The sequence below is a fragment of the Delphinus delphis genome, chromosome 3 (genome assembly GCF_949987515.2).
Source record: "Delphinus delphis chromosome 3, mDelDel1.2, whole genome shotgun sequence".
NCBI classification, from domain to species: Eukaryota; Metazoa; Chordata; class Mammalia; order Artiodactyla; family Delphinidae; genus Delphinus; species Delphinus delphis.
In genome coordinates this window covers 13152843-13170084 of record NC_082685.1, presented here as the reverse complement: position 1 = coordinate 13170084, position 17242 = coordinate 13152843, and the positions used below count along the sequence as shown (strand labels likewise).

At 62.8% G+C, this 17242-nt stretch overlaps 1 protein-coding gene across 13 annotated transcripts; it reads left to right on the top strand.

Moving 5' to 3' along the window:
* Window positions 1-961: 961 nt before the first annotated feature.
* Window positions 962-17240, top strand: SSBP4 (single stranded DNA binding protein 4). Of its 13 annotated transcripts, none has more exons than XM_060008042.1 (17): window positions 972-1316; window positions 9337-9409; window positions 9780-9841; window positions 9928-10012; window positions 13447-13536; window positions 14258-14317; window positions 14403-14472; window positions 14632-14699; window positions 14784-14851; window positions 15181-15226; window positions 15325-15360; window positions 15461-15515; window positions 15599-15669; window positions 15748-15826; window positions 16216-16244; window positions 16391-16614; window positions 16869-17240. In XM_060008042.1, exons 1-16 carry the CDS (start codon window positions 1258-1260, stop codon window positions 16598-16600), a joined length of 1161 nt encoding a protein of 386 aa, XP_059864025.1. In that variant the 5' UTR covers window positions 972-1257; the 3' UTR covers window positions 16601-16614; window positions 16869-17240. The 13 variants fall into 13 exon arrangements, with proteins under 13 accessions (XP_059864022.1, XP_059864023.1, XP_059864032.1 ...); XM_060008046.1 differs by having other exon boundaries at window positions 974-1316; window positions 16391-16498; XM_060008043.1 differs by having other exon boundaries at window positions 967-1316; window positions 9954-10012; window positions 14632-14851.
* Window positions 17241-17242: the final 2 nt, after the last annotated feature.

Below are 17242 nucleotides of genomic sequence, written 5' to 3'. Positions count from 1 at the left end.
GAAGGGCCCTAGGAGGGAGAATGGGGTGCCCACTGCCTGCACCCCTGACTCCTGCAAAGGTGCTATTAAAGTTGGAATATTTACAGCTGGCAGCACAGGCTGAGAGGCGGAGCCAGCGGGAATGACCCAGTCAGTCAAGTCACCCAGCACCTACAATTGACACGGAAGTGTGACTGGGGGGCAGTGCAGGGTAGCTCCCAGGGTGTGGCCTGGGTACCCCAGGAGCTTCTTGTCTGTGTGGTGTCTTTGTGCTGCATGTATCTGTGTTGTGTGACTGTGTGTTGCGTGTGACTGAGCCATCTGTGGTTCGGTGAGACCCCAGGTCCCTGTGTGGAGCCCTCGGGAGGCTGCGACGGTGTGCCCCAGGGTGACAGCAAGTAGCTGCGTGGGCTCTTTCCACAGCTGTTGGAAGCTATGGCATAGCGGTGCCGATGCTTGTCTCTGTGCGGCTGTGTGCGTGTGTGAACGTCGAGTGTGTTTCAACGTTCTGTAACAGCCACTATTTGAGCTGTGTATACCTACGTGTGTGACAGTGTATCCCTGGGCAGACTGTGTGTGTGGCGGTTCCCACCCGTGCTGGGCGTGGGTAGCTCTGCGGGGCGATACACCCAGTATAACTGCCTGTAGCTTTACGGGGCTATCAGTAGTTGTTCCAGTAGCTATAGAGACTTACGTGTGCAGTCCTGTGTCGGAGAATGTAGCCGCAACTAAGTGTGTGGCTGTGTTCTTGGGTGTACAATTTGGGTGTATCTGGAAAGTGTGTGTGTAGCCGTGATCAGCTGTGTCCCGCTGTGTGTCCCCGGGTGGCTGTCCCCAGTCGCACCGAGTATGTGTATCCCCGCGCCCCCTCCCCCCGCGGCGGGCACTGCGCGTGCGCGCCCGGCCCACGGTCCCGGCGGCGGGACCCACCCGCGCTCACGCCATCGCCCCTTTAAGAGCGGCGCCCGCGGGCGACGGGGAGGCGGCGGGCGGGGGCGCGCGCGGCGGGAGGAGGGGGCGCGCGCTTCCCGGAACAGCCCGCGCTGAGGGAAGAGAGGAAGAAAATAAAACCCGCGGCCGGAGCCAAAGCTGGAGCTGCCGCCGCCGCCGTCTCAGCCGTCTGGAGCTCCCCCGCGCGGACGATGCCCGCGATGCCCGCGCGGGGCTCGGGGCGGTGAGGCCCGGGGCGCGGGGTAGCTATGGCGACCGGGAGCGCGGCCCGCGGCGCCGCCTGACAGGTGTGGGGCCCCGGCGGCGGCGGCGGCGGCACGGAGCAGCATGTACGCCAAGGGGGGCAAGGGCTCGGCCGTGCCCTCCGACAGCCAGGCACGAGAGAAGTGAGTCGGTGGTCCGGGACCGTGGGAGACGGGGGCGGGGCTCGGTGGCCGCGCCGCTTCCGTGGCCCTAACGCCGGCGGGCACCGCGTGGGGCACGTGGGTGCGGGGCAGGAGCGAGATTTAAGGGGCGCGCGAGACCGGAGGGGCTGGAGGGTCGCAAGCTACTGGGGAGCTCGCTAGACCCAAGGGGCGTGAGGGGCTTAAGGGGTCGCGAGATTTGAGGGGACGCGCGAGATTCGAGAGGTCGTGAGAGTAGAAGGGACCCCGGAGACCCGAGGGGGGTGAGATTGCGGGGGCGCGCGAGATTCGAGCGGGACTAGAGGGTCGCGAGACCTTCCCGACGGTTAAGCCTTGGGTGTGGGAGGTTGCGAACGCGTGTGCGCGCGGAGTCGCCATTCGTGCCGCTTCCCCCATCCTCTGGGGAAGTTTCCCGGACAGGCGAGACTGGCCGCTCTGGGCGCCTCCCCCCTCCCCCGCTGCTTACCGAAAGCTTGAGAGACGCGAGAAGGGCTTGAGGGGCGCCGGCCCCACCCCTGAAAGGCCACCTGTCCAGCCGGGCCTGGGGCAGCTGGGTGGGGCCCTTGGGGAAGCCGCAGGATCACAGTCCTGGGGCCCCCACTTGTTCTGGGCATGGCGCTGGGCCGTGGGTAGCAGATGGTCTTAGGCTGGTAGAGGGGCAGGTTCCTAACTCCCAGACTCTGCAGTGAGGGGCGGAGGGCGCTCAGAGCTTCTTGGGGTGGGGAGGAAGCTGAGCTGTTGTGCTTGTCTCCTGGCCCTGCCACTTACCTGCCCTGTGGCTTTGGGTGAGGGAGCACTCCCTCTTAGGCTTATTTTCCTATCCTGAGAAATGCAGACATAATAACAGTGCTGTCTCTTAGGTTTGGGGAGTGTTTGAAAGGTGCTAGGACGTGTGACTGTCTCACAGCAAGGGCACCCAACAGTTTGCGATATTGTTAAAATGCCAGGGAAAAGAGAAGGCTTCTGATGTCTGATGGCCAATGGCTGATTTGCAGGATCCTAGAAGTCAAGCCACCTAGGGCGGGAAACCAGCTGCTGGAGCAGTTAGGAGGCTGAGTTATTGGGGAGAGGTCCCATGATGACTCTCTTTGAGGGCCAGAGCGGGAGTGAGGACTTGAATGTCTGGGCAGTGAAAAGGAGCCCTGAATATGGGCTGTCTCCTGTCTTTTCTTCCTGGACTGACACTGGGGCACCACCTCTCCCCCCAACCCAAGGATGAGTGTCCATTCTCTACCCAGCCTCGGGGTCATTTTGGAGAAGAGATTCTTCTGGCCAGGAGACGCTAGACAGATGATTGCCCTTCCAGACCTCTCTTGTCTGCACAGTTATGAGGTTGGGGTCCATTTCCAAGCACCATTAACCAGGAAGACTTTTTGAAACTGGCACCTGGCTCCTGCCCAGGTTGGAAGCAGGGGGGTGTAGCCACCCCACTCCTGGGGATCTTGGCACATCTCCAGCCATCCTTGTACCCTGGCTTCTGGGCTCTGGGGGCTACCACTCCCCCAGTGGGAATCGTTCACTTGTTCAGACATGTGCTGGGCTGGGTCTTGGGGTGTAGTGGTTGGGAAGCCAGGCCCTGGTCCTGAAGAAGCCCACATCCTAGCTAGGAGGCAAGTGAGTTACTCAGCAAGCCGATGGAAGGATCTGGAGCTATGCTCTGAGAAAAGCAAAATGGGAAAGTGGGCGGTAGTGAACTGTGAGGAGGTGTGTCAGGTGTGCAGAGACCTGGAGGAAGAACCGATGGCTGAGGGCACAGCAAGTGCAAAGGCCCTAGGGCGAGGCCAGGCCAAAGAGCTGGGGCTGGTGCCCAGGGTGGGGATGTGCTGTGTGGGCCAGAGAGGCTTGTGTTCCAAAGTACACTCCAGCTCCTTTGTGGAGTGGGGCTTACTGGGGGTCGCGTGAGGGTAGAGGGCCAGGAGACCTGGGGGAGGCAGGCACAGTTATCTGGGAGAGAGCTAATGGTGGCAGCTTAGGGGGTGGCTGTGGAGATAAGCGAAGGGAGGAAATAGGTTTGAGCTGGGGTCATGGTGTTTGGAGTGCGCTTCAATCCCACTAGGCAGTCCAGGAGAGATTTTGACTCTTTGAACCGGGCCTCGGCTCTTGGCTAGGGATAGAAGAGGGGGTTATCTGACCTCTTGGCCAGAGCCATCCTGCACTCATCCATTTCTTGTCGAGAGGGTCCTGTAGCAGTGTTGGCTTGGAGACGAGGTTCTGCCGCTAAAGAAAGTTTGGAAAACACCAGATGGTGGCATCCACTTCACTGACGGGGATGCCAGGCCCTGGAGAGGAAGGACCCTGCTGAAGACTCAGGTTCTGGGGCACAGGAGAGCTCTCAGATGCTTGGGGCTGATACACTAGAGAGGCAGGCTGGTTGCTCTGAGCCTCAGTTTCCCCTCTGAAACACGGACAGCCGGCCTTGCAGGATTCTCACGAGGACTGGGGGGGAGGCTGCAGATAGAGCACCCCTCACAGGCATTCACCAATCATGCCACTTCCTGTCTCTGTGACTTGGTTTCCTCCTCCGTGAAATGGGGTGAAGGGGGTTCCACTGCTCGACTCTCCAGGACTGTTTTTTCCTCCCTGATCTCACCCTCCTGACTCCTCCTGCCCTTCCTCTTTTTCCTTCTTGGGCCCCTGTCCTGAGCCCCCTCTGGCTCCCCATCTCAGCACTAGGTCTGGGCTAGCCTGTCCCAGAAATGGACTTAGTGCCTGCTTGGTGCACAGATGGTGGGTCCCTGCTCTTGGGAAGGCTCACAGCAAACCGTGGTGACTTCTGGGTCCAGGGAATACAAGGAAGGGATGGCAGGGTGGGCGAGAGGGAGGCTGGGGTCTGAGTGGGCTGCCTGCAGGAAGACACAGCCTCTCCTTGTGTGAGTGATGAACACTCCAACCTACAGGGAAACCCCGAGATCACTTCCTACCCAGAACTAACTAGCGCTTGCATTCGGTCACTGGTTTCAGGTCTCTTTAAATAAGATGAAGGTGACAGGGACAGTTGAAGGCCCCTGTGTCCCCTTTGCATCCCTTCCCCCTTCCAGCCCCAGAGGCTGTGCTGTCCTAAGTTGAGGGGAGAGATCTAAATGTTTGCATCGTGTGTGTACATCCTTGAACACTTTAAGTGCTGCCACGTGGGTTTAGAATAGTTCCGTAAGTGATGGTCACTGTCAGTGTCACTGGGTGTCTTGTGTTTTTCTCCCAGGATTAGTTTTGTTTTTGTTTTTTTTTAAGATTTATTTAGTACTTATTTATTTTTGACTGCGTCGGGTCTTAGTTGTGGCACACGGGATCCTCGTTGAGGCATGCAGATTATTTTGTTGCGGCATGCGGGCTTCTCTTTAGTTGTGGCAGCGGGTTTTCTCTCTGTAATTGTGGCGCGTGGGCTCCAGGGCGTGTGGGCTCTGTAGGTTGCAGCACGCGGGCTCTCGTTGAGGCGCGTGAGCTCAGTAGTTGTGGCACACATGCCTAGTTGCCCAGCAGCATGTGGGATCTTAGTTCCCTGACCAAGGACGGAACCCGCGTCCCCTGCATTGGAAGGCGTATTCTCTATCACTGGACCACCAGGGAAGTCCCCAGGGTTAGTTCTGATATGGGCACATCACCTCAGGTAGTTTGTTCATTATCCCAGCAGGCAAGGGACTCACCATGTGTCTGTCCCATCCCTAGCTGGGCTTCCAGGTGCCCATGCCCGTGGGCATCCTTGTTGGAGGGGGGTGCATGGGTAAGAGGTTCTTGAGAAAGGAGCCCCCAAACTGAGTCCTGGAGGCTGAGCAGAGCCCGTGGACACAGGGGAGCTTTCTGGGAAGGTCTTGAGGCAGTATCTGGGGGACAAATGCTGGGATGGAATTTGTTAGTGGGGGCAGTTACTTTGACTGCTGGGTAGGAGAAAGGCTGTAAGGGGCAAATGTGGAGGCTGCCAGGAGGCCAGTGAGGAGGGTGGCCACCACCCTGGCTCTTAAGAGCTGAAGGCCTGGCCATGAGGGTAGCAGAGGGGAGGGAGGAAATGTGTAGGCTGGAGAGTCCCTTAGGGGCGTCGGTGGGACCTGGTGATGGATTAGATGGGGGTGAGGGGGTGACACAAGGCCTTGAGTAGAGAGGGCTTCTTCCAGCCCCCAGCAGTATGTGCCTCCAGGGGCTTTAAAGGGGAGGGGGAGCCTGGCAGGGAGCACCTCTTACCTTAATTCTTGGTTATCATGGTAATTCTTGATGATGAAGGTAGTACTGCTGCGTTTTAGTCCGGGAGGCTCCAGTACCCCATTCTGTCACCACTTCCCTGTGCAGCTGCAGCTTCTCCCCATGAGCACTCCAGGTCCGGGCACCCTGTATCCTCCAGGTCACCGTTCCTTCTGGAGGGAGGGCCCCCGGTGCACCCCACACTCCCTCCCATCTCCTGCCCTCTTGCGTCGGGAGCCCCTCTGATGGGTGGGCTCTTCATTCTGCAGGTCATTTGCTGACCAGGGCTGGGGTGGGGCCAGGATTTGGATCCAGAGCCCAGGCCCTTTCCCACAACCCATCTCAGGGCCTAGACAGCGACCTGCAAGCCATAAGCCCTCCCTGAGTGGCGGGCCCTGGAGGTCCCGAAGCAACCTGACCAGATGTCCAGGCTTCAAAAGTTTTCACTGAAAACAAACAAAGAAAGCTGCTCACGGTTCTCTGAGACTTGATAAAAATTAAAGTACCAGCATATAAGAGAAATCAAGCAAAACTGAAAACCTTCTCTGGCTTCTCTTTGCTCTTGGGATAAAACCCCAAATTCTTAACATCAGAATAGTAAGTAAGTGCTGACCTTCATAAGTGCCTACTGGACATCCCGGGAGCGAGGGGGCTCAGGGTTGGTTGGTTCATTCATTGGGGTGGCTGGGGGCCCAGGATGCCCAGCGCTGTGTAAGCTCAGGAGTGAGACGAGGTCCTGCCCTCCCAAAGCTACATCCAGTGGGGGCTGCAGGCAGTAAGCAGAGGGCCTTGTGTCAAATGGAGATAAATATGATGGGGGGCAGGTGGAGAATGGAGCAGGGCTGCCGTTAGAAGTGATAGGGAAGCCTCTGCCCCGTGACTTTGGAGCCATGAGGGTCTCTAGCAGAAGTGTCTCAGGCAGGGAAATGGCCTGTGCAAAGGCCCTGGGGTGGAGAGGTAGAGAGTGGCCAACGTGTGTGGGAGGCACTGAAGGGTCTGAGTGAGGAGTGCTGGTGGGGAGGGGAGGAAGCAGCCCCTAGAGGGGCCCTGTTGAGATCCAGGTAAGTGATAGTGGTGGCCTGGACCAAGTGTGTGCTGAGGAAGGCAGGGAGAAGGCTCAGAATCAGGAGAGAGAGTGCTTTTTCCTTTTTTCCCCTAAATTCAATAAATGTAGTGATCTCTGGGGGACAGCTAGGTGGATCTTCACACTTGCGCCACACCTATGTGAGTCAAGACCACCCGGGTCAGGGAACAGGAGGGGAAGAAGCTGGGGTGGGGCTGGGCCTTTAAGATGTCAAGTGGACGGCAGACCCTGAGTTCACAGGGGAGGCCAGGCTGGAGGAACCCTGTGGGCAGCTGCACCACGTCAGTCATCAACATCAAAGCAGGAGGGGAGGCCACCCAGGGAGAAGAGAGGAGAGCTGGGGCAGGGCCGGAGGAGGGAGGGGAGCGGGCGGTGGTGGGCTCCGGGACCTGCATCCTGGGTCCGATGCCACCCCTGGCCAGTGGAGGGTGAGAGGTGATGGAGAGGGACCCGATGGGCTGGCAGCATAGAGCCCTTGGTGGCCTTAGTGGGAGCCAGCATGTTCTTCAGGAAGCTCCCTGAACCCTGAGGAGAGGCTTCTGCTCTTGGTGGGGGTGGGGCCAGACTGCAGCCCCCCATGTGCTCCCCTGCCCTGCTGCACTTCCCTTCTGGGCAGCCTACTTGGATCCCCCCACTCTGTCTTGCTCCCTGTCTCTGGGTACCTCATTCCCTGCACCGTTCGTTCCCCAAGGTGGCAGGGGGCCAGCTGGATCTCTTCAAACCTCTCTATTTGCCTGGAGGGTCGGTTGGTGAGCAGGCTGGGGCTGCTCAGGTCTCCTCCGGCCCCATTGACTTTTCATGTTCATTTCTTCACTGATGGACTCAGGCCTGGTAGATGCAGTCCACTCGTGAAGGCTCAGGAAACCTCTAGAAAGGGAGGGGGGGTCCCAGGAGTGAGTTGGACAGGTGAGCCTGGAGGCTGGGGGGTGAGGAAGACCACTGGGCTGGAGAAGGGTGGATGCTGCCAGGGTGCGATGTTGGAACCTGGGGGCGCCCGGGCTGGAGGCGCTGCTGAGAGGGGTGTGATGATGAGGCAGGAACCTTGGCCAGTCTTGGGGGAGACCCATGCTCAGAACTATGTGAGCCCCACAAATCCTACCCCTCTGTGACCTGTTTCTGTCGCTCCGGTGGCTGTCACAGCTCGCGTGGTGTAATGGGAGCTGTGGACATACCTTGCCCTGGTTCAGCTGCCCACCCGGACTCCCTAATGTCCCCCCTTGTACTTCTGTAGCACACACTACCTTCCACCCCACCAGATGACTTACCTCCTCCTTTGTATTTTTGCTCCTCCGTCTCTCCCCGTGAGCAGGTAGCCTCCAGGGAGACAGGGGTCTGTTGTGTTCACTGCTCAAGGAGGTGAATGTTTGTTGAATGAATGACTGAAAGGACGGATGGATGGATGAAGGAAGGAAAAGAGGGTCCAGGGCAAGGGCAGAAGCCGTGGGGTGGGGCCTGGGACAGAAGGGCTAGAACTGCCTTGGTGAGGTCTGAGCTGGAACTGGGGGCGGGGGTGCTCTGCAGAGGGGGCTGGGATGTGAGGATTGAGCAGCCTGGCTGGGAAGGGTGAGAGAAAGCAGGAGCATGAGTCAAAGCAAGGTTATTTCAGGATGGGGCCATCAGCCAGGGGAGGGAGGCCAGCTGAGCGGGGAGGCATCTGGAAGGGCCTACAGCTTTCACCGGAGCAGCCTCAGGCTGGCCCTTGGGGAGCCCCCAGTCTTAGATCCAGACTCCCCTCGGTCCACCTGGGGCCTGGCTGGGTAGTAGGAAGACCCTGGAGGTGCCCGGAGGGGCCGGTACTGGTAGAGTGGGGGCTGGGGAATGGGTGACCCTAGCGGGTGGGGAATTGTCCCTCTGCTGGCGGGTGTGGAAGACAGATTGGGGTGTGGTGGAGGCCAATGGATGGTGTTGCTGGTTGGAGCGTGGCCTGTGCTCTTGGGGTGGGCAGTGGCCGATTGGTGTGTGCAGGGGTACTGGGCACTGTGGGCATTTGGACAGGGCGGTGCCGTGGCAGCTGAGTGGCACTGCTGGCCCTACCTCCCGTTTCCCCAGACTCCCCCTTGGGGGGCTGGTGTGGATGTGTCATAGCCACCACTGGCGGATGGGAACTGATCCTGAGGGAAAGGATGGGGTCTAGGGAAACCTGGAGGAGGAAGACCTCAGGTCAGAGAGCCCCTTTTCTTCCTTGGCAGGTGAGGCTGGGAGTGAGTTAGGCCCTGGGCCCTGGCCACATGGCCCGGGGTGCCTGCCGGGAGACCCCACCCAGAGCACAAACTAGAGTGAAGCCCAGGAGCCATTTCTCCAAGGAGAGGAACTCCCTGGGGCCAAGGCTGCTATAAGGTCTCAGCATTGGCAGGACTTGGTCCATCAGGGGGGTGTTGAACTGAGAATTTGGCCTGGAGGTGGGGGGCTGGGGACTGCTAGGAGTGCTGCCTAGAGGAGGGGCCTGCAGGCTGTGTGTTGATGGATGTGTAGGAGTTGGCCAGGCTGAGCAACTGGTGAGGAGGCCATCTCTTCTCAGGGGTGGGGGAGGTGGGGCGAGGGGGAGACCAGCAGAGGGAAGTGAGTGAGGCTGGCAGTAGGTGGTAGGTACAATGAGGGGCTCACTGTGGGCCCCTGCCCCTCTCCACCTTCCCACCAGAGGGCAGGTGCCGCACCTTAAAACCCCTCCCAGGGACCCTCGGGGCAGAGCTTTGGGTCTGCCTGGACCTCCTGAGAGCCTGAGCCGGCCCCCACCCCTCCCGCCTGCAGGTTGGCGCTGTACGTGTATGAGTACCTGCTGCACGTTGGTGCCCAGAAGTCAGCCCAGACCTTTCTGTCCGAGGTAAGCTGGCCTGGCCAGGCAGGGCCCCCACAGCCAGCCCCTTCCTTGGCACCCACATCCTGGGGTCCTCCCTAACCCATTTTTATCAGGTCTCCGTGGTGGGGTTGGGTTGTGCCCTGGGAACTGAGGGCTGCGGAGCGGCAGGGCTGGCATCCTGGTATCTGCCCATGCATCTGAGGATCTGCCTCCCGCTCCTCTGTCCCTGTCCTCACCAAGCTGTCCCCCTCCTGGCTCCCTTGCTCTGATCTGCTGGTTTCCTGACCCGGTGTTTCCTGGGCCCCGGGCTTGGGTTGGGGCTGCCTCTTGGGAGGGGAAGGGGTCAGACAGGGCCAGGCCGTTAGCCCTCACCTTCCTTCCCTCTCCCCTGCAGATCCGATGGGAGAAGAACATTACGCTGGGGGAGCCCCCGGGCTTCCTGCATTCCTGGTGGTGGTGCGCGCAAGGCTGGTGTGGGTGGGACATGGGGGGGGCTGGGGGGGGCGCGTGGGGAAACCATCGTCCCCCCCTGCCGCCCACAGCGTGTTCTGGGACTTGTACTGTGCAGCGCCCGACCGCAGAGAGGCGTGCGAGCACTCGAGTGAAGCCAAGGCCTTCCAGGACTACGTGAGTCCCCGCCCCAGGGGCTGGGACCAGGGCTCACGGGTGTGGGCAGGGTCCTGTGGCCTTGGGGGGCTGCATGGCCGGAAGCTGGCTCAGGTGGGCTAGTGGGCCAGGCTGTGGGGTTTGACCTGAGATCATGGCTTCTGTGGGGTCCCTCTGCCCCCCACTGCACCCAACTCCTGACGGTCCCCATGAGCCCCACACCCTCCCGAGGCCAGCTCCTCCTTTGCTCCCCCTCACGTGAACCCTATGTGGAACCAGGTAGACAGTACCACAGCTCCTGCCTCCCTAGCTCCGTGTATGCAGGGCCGGACGGGTGGCCACCACTGCTTGTCCCCTCCCACCCCAGCCTTTCCAAGCCTTCTGGGGTGGGGGCCCAGGCAGGGGTGCTGGGGGACGGCTAACTGCCTGTGCACCCTGGAGCAGGAGAGGCCGAGCACTTGGCAGATCTCCCAACCTTGCTCTGCGACTGGGGCTGCTGACTTCACGTCTTTGGCCTCAGTTTCATACAAGTTGAGTGGGAGTCAGAGGCCTGTCCGGAGAGGTGGGTGGGTAACGTGAGGGGGCGGGCGGCTCCTTGTTGTCATGGGGAGATGGCAGCCCCCTGCCTTTAACTTCTTCACCCTGGCCCGTGGGGATTGGCCACCTGGCCCCTGAGAGAGGTTCCCCCTGCCCTCCCCCCTCCCTTGCAACCACTCTTCCTGCAGTGGGCGCCTTCACATCCTGAGCCCTCTGCTCTGCTGCGCCCTCTGCTCTGCTGTGCCCCTCAGGGCCTGGCTGTTCCCCGCCCTCTGCGGTTAGTCTGGGTCCCACACCACGCACCTCCTCGCCAACAGAGAGGCCCCCCTGTGGAGGCGTGCAGGCCTCTGCAGGGCCAGGGTGCAGCCCGAGAAGGCTGGGGTTCGCCATATCCCTGAAGACGCCCCATGCACGCTGTATGCGCATTTATGGGAGCCGAGGTCGCTGCTGTTCACCCCCATCAGGTCCCACTATTCATGTTGTGGTCCCGCCAGAACTGGGGTAACAGAAGTGTGTGTAGCTGTGTGCGTGCGTGACTCCGCGTGGGCCCAGCTCTCTCTCCCCAATGTAGTCCCCAGCTCCTCCCTTTGCCTCTCCTGGGCCCCTTGAGCTCTGTTTCCCCTCCCGGGCTGCGCAGCCCTTCCCTCTCCGCGCCTGCCTTCGTCCCCGCCCCGAGCCTGGCGCCTCCGGGGAGGGGAGAGCGCGGTCTCCCAGCGGAATGAGCGCGCTTCCTGGGGCGCGCTGCTGGTTACCATGGCAGCAGGGCGCGTCAAGGGAGGGGGTGGCGCCCCGTCCCTGGGGTGACAGGGTCCCTGTGTCAGCAGACTGAAGCCAGCTACACGTTCTGCCCCACCTCCGCACTTACTGGGGGTGGGGTGAAGGGGCGTCCTGCCGCCTCTCACTCGCAGTCGGGGCTCCCTCCTCCCGCCCTCCGCCCCCTGAGGGGGCTCAGTCAGAGCCTCCCGGCTGGGGGCCAACCTCGGCGTCTCCAGGAAACGCGAGCGCGCCCAGCCTGTTGTTATGGCAACGCAGGCCAGGCTGGCGCCTCTGGGGGTGGTTGATTGACTTGGGGGGTCCAGCTCAGGTCACCCGACCGGGAGGGTGGGCCCTACCCTCCACCCCCCAACCCTGGATTAACCCTTCAAGGCCTAGAGTTGGGGAGACCCATCTTCTCCCCGCCCCCACACCTCACGGTCTGGAGCGGCAGCCACCCGCACCACCACCCTCCCCAACCAGGAAATGCTCTGGCGCCTGCTGCGGCTCAAAAGGGGGGCTGCGCTCCTGCCCTCCGTAAGGGTTGGGGAGGGGTGGACAGACCCAGGGAGCTGTTTCCCTCCAGCCACTGAGGCCGGCGCCAGCGAGAGTAGCTGCTCTAAGCCATCGTGTTGTGTTTGTGGGAGAGGGTGAGGTGGAGGGCAGGGGTGACCCAGCATTTTGGAGAGGGGCTGAGAGCTTCGTCCCCCTCCACCCCCGGGGTCACTTGGGTTTTCAAAGATTTGTGCTGGGCCCTGCGAGTGCTCGCACTGGTACCCTCCCAACTTGGGCCTGGGTAGAAATCCATTAGAGGCTGACCTTTGAGAAGGAGCAAGAAGGGGGCAGGCGTCAGTCCACAAAGGGAAGGGTGTGACTCCAGGGGCCCTGCTCCGACCCAGACGAGGGGCCCCTTTCCCCACTTCTGTAGGGCAGGATGCACTGTGTGACCATGGGCTAAGTGCTTAACTCTTCGGAACCCAAGTGGCTGCAGTTCCACAAATTCCTGAGTGCCCCTGTGTGCTGGCTTGTGCCAACTGCAGGGACAGCAGTGACCCAGACAGATCAGCCTCTTCCTTTTGGGGCCTGGAGGCGGAGGGGGGAAGATGATGCAGCCACAAGAGTCAAGGGGCCTTAAGAGAAGTGCCCTACTCAATGCCTGCAGTGTCTTCCCCCGTCCCTATCCTTTTGATGTGTCTCCTCTGCCCTAAAGACTAGGCCTCTATCTCCCCCTTTCCCCCTGCTCTGTGGGCCCCAAAGGCAGACAAGCCTGGGACTTGGAACCGACCAGAGGAAGTGGCCTGTCAGCCTGTCCCCCTGCCAACTCTGGGCCTGCCACCAGCATCTCCACCCTTGGCAGACATGGGAACTCCCCTCTCAGGCACCCGGTCTTCCCCCCTCCTCCATCTGAAGAGAGGTTGGGGGCCTGGAGACCCCACTGCAGAGTTCTGCTCTTCCTTCCCCTCCTTCCTGGAGGAGGAGGAGGGGCAGTGGTCTGTACAGTAGCTCCAAGGAGGAGCCCTCTGGGAGGGAGGTTCATCTTGAAGCTGTCTATTGATTTTTTTGTCTGTTGATTTGAGGTGTCTTGGGGGCCCAGCTAACCTGCATTGCCAGGCAGGAGGAATCAGGGCTGGTTGGGTTCGGCTGGGAGTGGGGGACTGTGCCCCCACCCATCTGAAGTTAGATTCAGACCAAAAGAACAAGGCTGTGCTAGAAGGATGCGGCACGCACTGGAGTCCTGGGTGGATGGCATTTTCAGACCCCCGGAATCCTCAGGGTGGGGACATAGGGGGCTGAGGTCCCTGATCACCTGGGCTGTGGGCTCAGCCAGGCTGGGCCCTGATCACCTCCAGGGTCACGGCTTCAGCAAGGAGGCAGAGCCCTTGCCGAGGGCCACCCAGCACATCTGGTTGCTAAGCCAGGGTGGGGACAGGGGCCACAGCTCTTCCCTCACCTAGAGCCGCCTCCTCCTCCCCCTCCCCTCCCCTCCCCCTCCCCCTCCCCTCCCCCCTCCACTGCCCCCCCCCCCCTCCGCAAATCCTCCCGTGCCTGAGTAGTTGGATGGCTTGGGTTCCTTGTTCCGTGGGGCCAGCTGCTTGAGGAGAGAAGGAAACACTTGGACAGGAAGTGACCTGACTTGGCTCTTGCCATCTCCCCCACCCCTGCAGAGCGCTGCAGCGGCCCCCAGCCCGGTGATGGGGAGCATGGCTCCCAATGATGCAATGGCATCAGGCCCCATGGCAACCGGCTTCTTCCAGGTATAGCCGGGGCTGGGGCTCCCTGTCTCCTGACCCTGGGTGGGCTTGTGTGGGAGGGTGACAGGCAGGGGCAATGACGGGGTGGGTATGCCCCTGCGGGCCTCGGTAGTGCTGGTGAGGGAGGGGCCATCTGGCCTGGGCCCCGCTGCGGGAGGGGGCGGGGTCTCTGCACTAGGCCTGCGCCTGTGTGTGTCGGGGCGCCTGGGGCCGCACAGCTTGGCTCGCTGAACCACGGGTCCTGCCCGTGACCTCCCCCTTTGGGTCCACCCCACCCCCGCCACGTCCCGCAGAGGGGGCTAGTTGGCCCACTCTCCTGCCTCCACGGTGTCCCCTCCCCTCCCTGGCCAGGCTCAGCAGAGCCACAGGAAACCGTGGAACTTCGGGTGACCTCGCTCCTCCCAACCCACCTGGTTCTGTCCTCCTAGGGCCCCCCCCCGGCTCCCAGCCTCCCCCCGACAACCCCAACGCCCCCATGATGGGGCCTCAGGTTCCGGTAAGGACCTGTGGTGCCCCGCCCCCTCGAGCACGCACACCCCTCCCCCTGGCTCTTGGGCCCGTCCCACTGCGCTCCCACGCCCCCGGCGCGGCTGGCTGAGGTCTGCCGGCTGGTCTTGGAGGAGGGGGAGTATCCAGGCTGGGGGCCCGGGTGCGGCAGGAAGCGGGTAGCTTTGGGGGCCGAGTAGGCGGGGGGAGGTGCTGATCCCCGGCCCACCTCTTCCAGCCCTTCATGTCACCGCGGTTCCCAGGGGGCCCTCGGCCCACCCTGCGGATGCCGAGTCAGGTGAGAGAGGGATGAGGGGAGGGGGGTCAGGAATTGGGCCGGGGTGGGGGCACCCACACTCAGTGCTGCCACTCCCCCTCCGCAGCCTCCCGTGGGCCTACCTGGTTCCCAGCCCCTCCTCCCTGGCGCCATGGACCCCTCCCCACGTGCTCAGGGTGAGTAGGAAAGCTCCCGCTGCTGTCCCCCGCCTCCCGTCAGGATCCCAGAGCCAGTTCCCCGCCGCCCACCGTGCAGGAATACCCCCAACCCCCAGCACAGCGCCTGTCCACACCGGGGAACGGCCGCGGCCTGAGCCCTCTTCCTTCTGCCCCCAGGTCATTCGAGCATGGGCCCGATGCAGAGGGTGACGCCTCCACGGGGCATGACCAGCGTTGGGCCCCAGGTAAGGGCTGGGCCCAGGCGACAGGGCAGCTTCAGGGGCTGCCCTCTCTCGGCTTGCCCTCTCACGGCCCCTTTACCTTCACAGAGCTACGGAAGTGGCATGCGGCCCCCACCCAACTCTCTTGCTGGCCCGGGTTTGCCCACCATGAACATGTAAGGCCCTCAGGAACCCCCGAGAGTGTGCCCATGTGGGTCACCACCCAGCTTCATGGGCTGGGTATGCTGGGGCAGACCCCGAAGCCGCACAACAGTCCCGATACTGTTTACGCCACTGCTGGGTGGGGAAACTCAGGCTCAAAGACCAGTGAGTGACGGATGGGGTTGGGATTTGAAGGCTGGCCTGGCATCTGTGCTTGGTTACTTCTCGGCCAACATCTGCTGCTCTGAGGGCACGTGGGGCAGGCTGGGGGTGTCAGGGAGTGTGTGCTGGGGGGCTGTGTACCGCCTGGCTTAGACCCAGGGTCCACCACTGTCTGTTCTAGGGGACCCGGAGTGCGTGGCCCATGGGCCAGCCCCAGTGGCAACTCGGTGAGTGTCGGGATGGCGTTGGTGTGTGTGTGTGGGGGGATTAGGAGTGTGCGAGTTGGTAGAGTGGGCGGACTGCTCACAGCTGCCCATCTCCCCAGATCCCCTACTCCTCTTCCTCCCCTGGCAGCTACACGGTGAGTGATGCCGAAGCTGGGACACCCGACCTGGGGGCAGCGGTTGTGGGGTGGCAGTTGGAGGGCTTTTCTCACCTTCTTTGTCTCCCTCTGTGTGCAGGGACCCCCAGGAGGAGGTGGGCCCCCTGGAACACCCATCATGCCCAGCCCTGGAGGTACTACAGCCTGGGCGGGGCATAGGGAGGGGTGTGTTTGGGTGAGGCCCTCTCACACCCCGCCCCCTCACGTGCTGCCTCAGACTCCACCAACTCCAGTGAGAACATGTACACCATCATGAACCCCATCGGGCCAGGCGCCGGCAGGGCTAATGTGAGCTGGGGCTTGCGGGGGTCGGGGTGGGGGCGGAGAGGTGGTGGCCCGAGGCCCAAGCTGCTCCTCTGCCTGCAGTTCCCGCTTGGCCCTGGTCCGGAGGCCCCCATGGCCGCCATGAGTGCGATGGAGCCTCACCATGTAAACGGATCCCTGGGTGAGTGGGCGGAGTCCCGGGACACACAGACACCCACACACACGCCCCCACCCAGCTGCTTCGCGAGCCTCGTGCGCCCCCTGGCGGCCCCCTTCAGCCCCTCCGCCTCTGTGCTTAGCCGGCGTTGGGGGCGCGCCCCGAGCTTCTCTGGGCTCAGTGACTGGGGCTGGCAGCGCTGCGGGGAGGGTCCAGTAACTAAACCGGGGGGACGCCCGGCCGCCGGCACTGACCCACCACCCCAGATCTGGGCCCTCGGCCCGGGACCCCCGGCGGTGCCCCAGTGGGCTGGGCCGAGGGAGGGGGCGCGGCCGCCGGGGAAGTTCGGGAAGGGGTCGGTGGAGCCGGCTTGGCGCGTCTGAGCCGCGTCACCGCCGTCTGTCGGTCCACAGGCTCGGGCGATCTGGACGGGTTGCCGAAGGTGAGGGGGCCGCGCTCCTGCGGGGGGCGGGGGGCGGGGCTGCGGGGTCGGCCCGCGTGGAGAGGCCTAGTCCTGGTTGGGCCGCGCGGCGGTCGGGGCCTGGCCCGCGGGGCGGGGTGTTCCGCTCTGACCGCGGCCGCCCCCAGAGCTCCCCCGGCGCCGTGGCCGGCCTGAGCAACACCCCGGGCACCCCGCGGGACGACGGCGAGATGGCGGCCGCCGGGACCTTCCTGCACCCGTTCCCGAGCGAAAGCGTAAGCGACTGCGTCGACTCCCCCCCCGCGGCGGCGTCGGGCCGGAGGGGCCTGGCGGGCAGACCCCGGCGGGGCGGCCGGGGGGCCAGAGCAAGACCGTGACCGCGGCGGGCCAGGTGGGGGGGCGGCCGCGGCATCCTTCCCTTCCTCCCGCCTTCCCCTCCCCAGGCCCGCCCTATCGCCCCGCCCCGCCCACATCCCACCCCAACCCTGGGACCCGCGGCCCAGGGCGGCCTCCCCACGCATCAACACCTGGTCCCTTTCCATCCCACGTCCACCCCGCCCTGTTCCCCCTTCCCCCCGGGGGCGGGTCCCAGCCTAGGCCGGAACTGAGCCGGCCCCCGCGCGCCACCCCCTCGTCTTTCCGCAGTACTCCCCCGGGATGACCATGAGCGTGTGATGGGGCCGCAGCCCCTTGCCCACTGCCGACCTCGGCTTCTGCCCAGCGCCCCTGCCCGGGGCCAAGGTCCAGGGGCTCGGGTGGTCTGCAGGGTGAGGGTCTGAGGTCACACCGCGGGCAACTGGACTCCCGGTCAAGGCTTGGATGGCTGGGAGGCCCCGCGCGAAGGACTCATTCATTTTATAAAAAAACGCAAGGACCTCAGAGACGTTCTTTCCTGTATGGGCCCTTCCCGCCATTTCTGTTTTGTCCAGGGGGCTCCTTGGGGGATTTCCTTTCCCCTGGAGCGCAGGGGTGGGCCCCAACAATAAACATAACTCGATTTTGGTTTTTGGCATCTGTTC

Excerpts from the sequence above, each read along its gene's own strand:
- SSBP4 (XM_060008036.1), top strand. The coding sequence starts at position 1,258 with ATGTACGCCAAGGGGGGCAAGGGCTCGGCCGTGCCCTCCGACAGCCAG. Across the intron at positions 13,537-14,257 it reads TGGCAACCGGCTTCTTCCAG|CCCTTCATGTCACCGCGGTT; the intron begins GTATAGCCGGGG and ends CACCTCTTCCAG. Across the intron at positions 14,473-14,631 it reads CCCCTCCCCACGTGCTCAGG|GTCATTCGAGCATGGGCCCG; the intron begins GTGAGTAGGAAA and ends TTCTGCCCCCAG.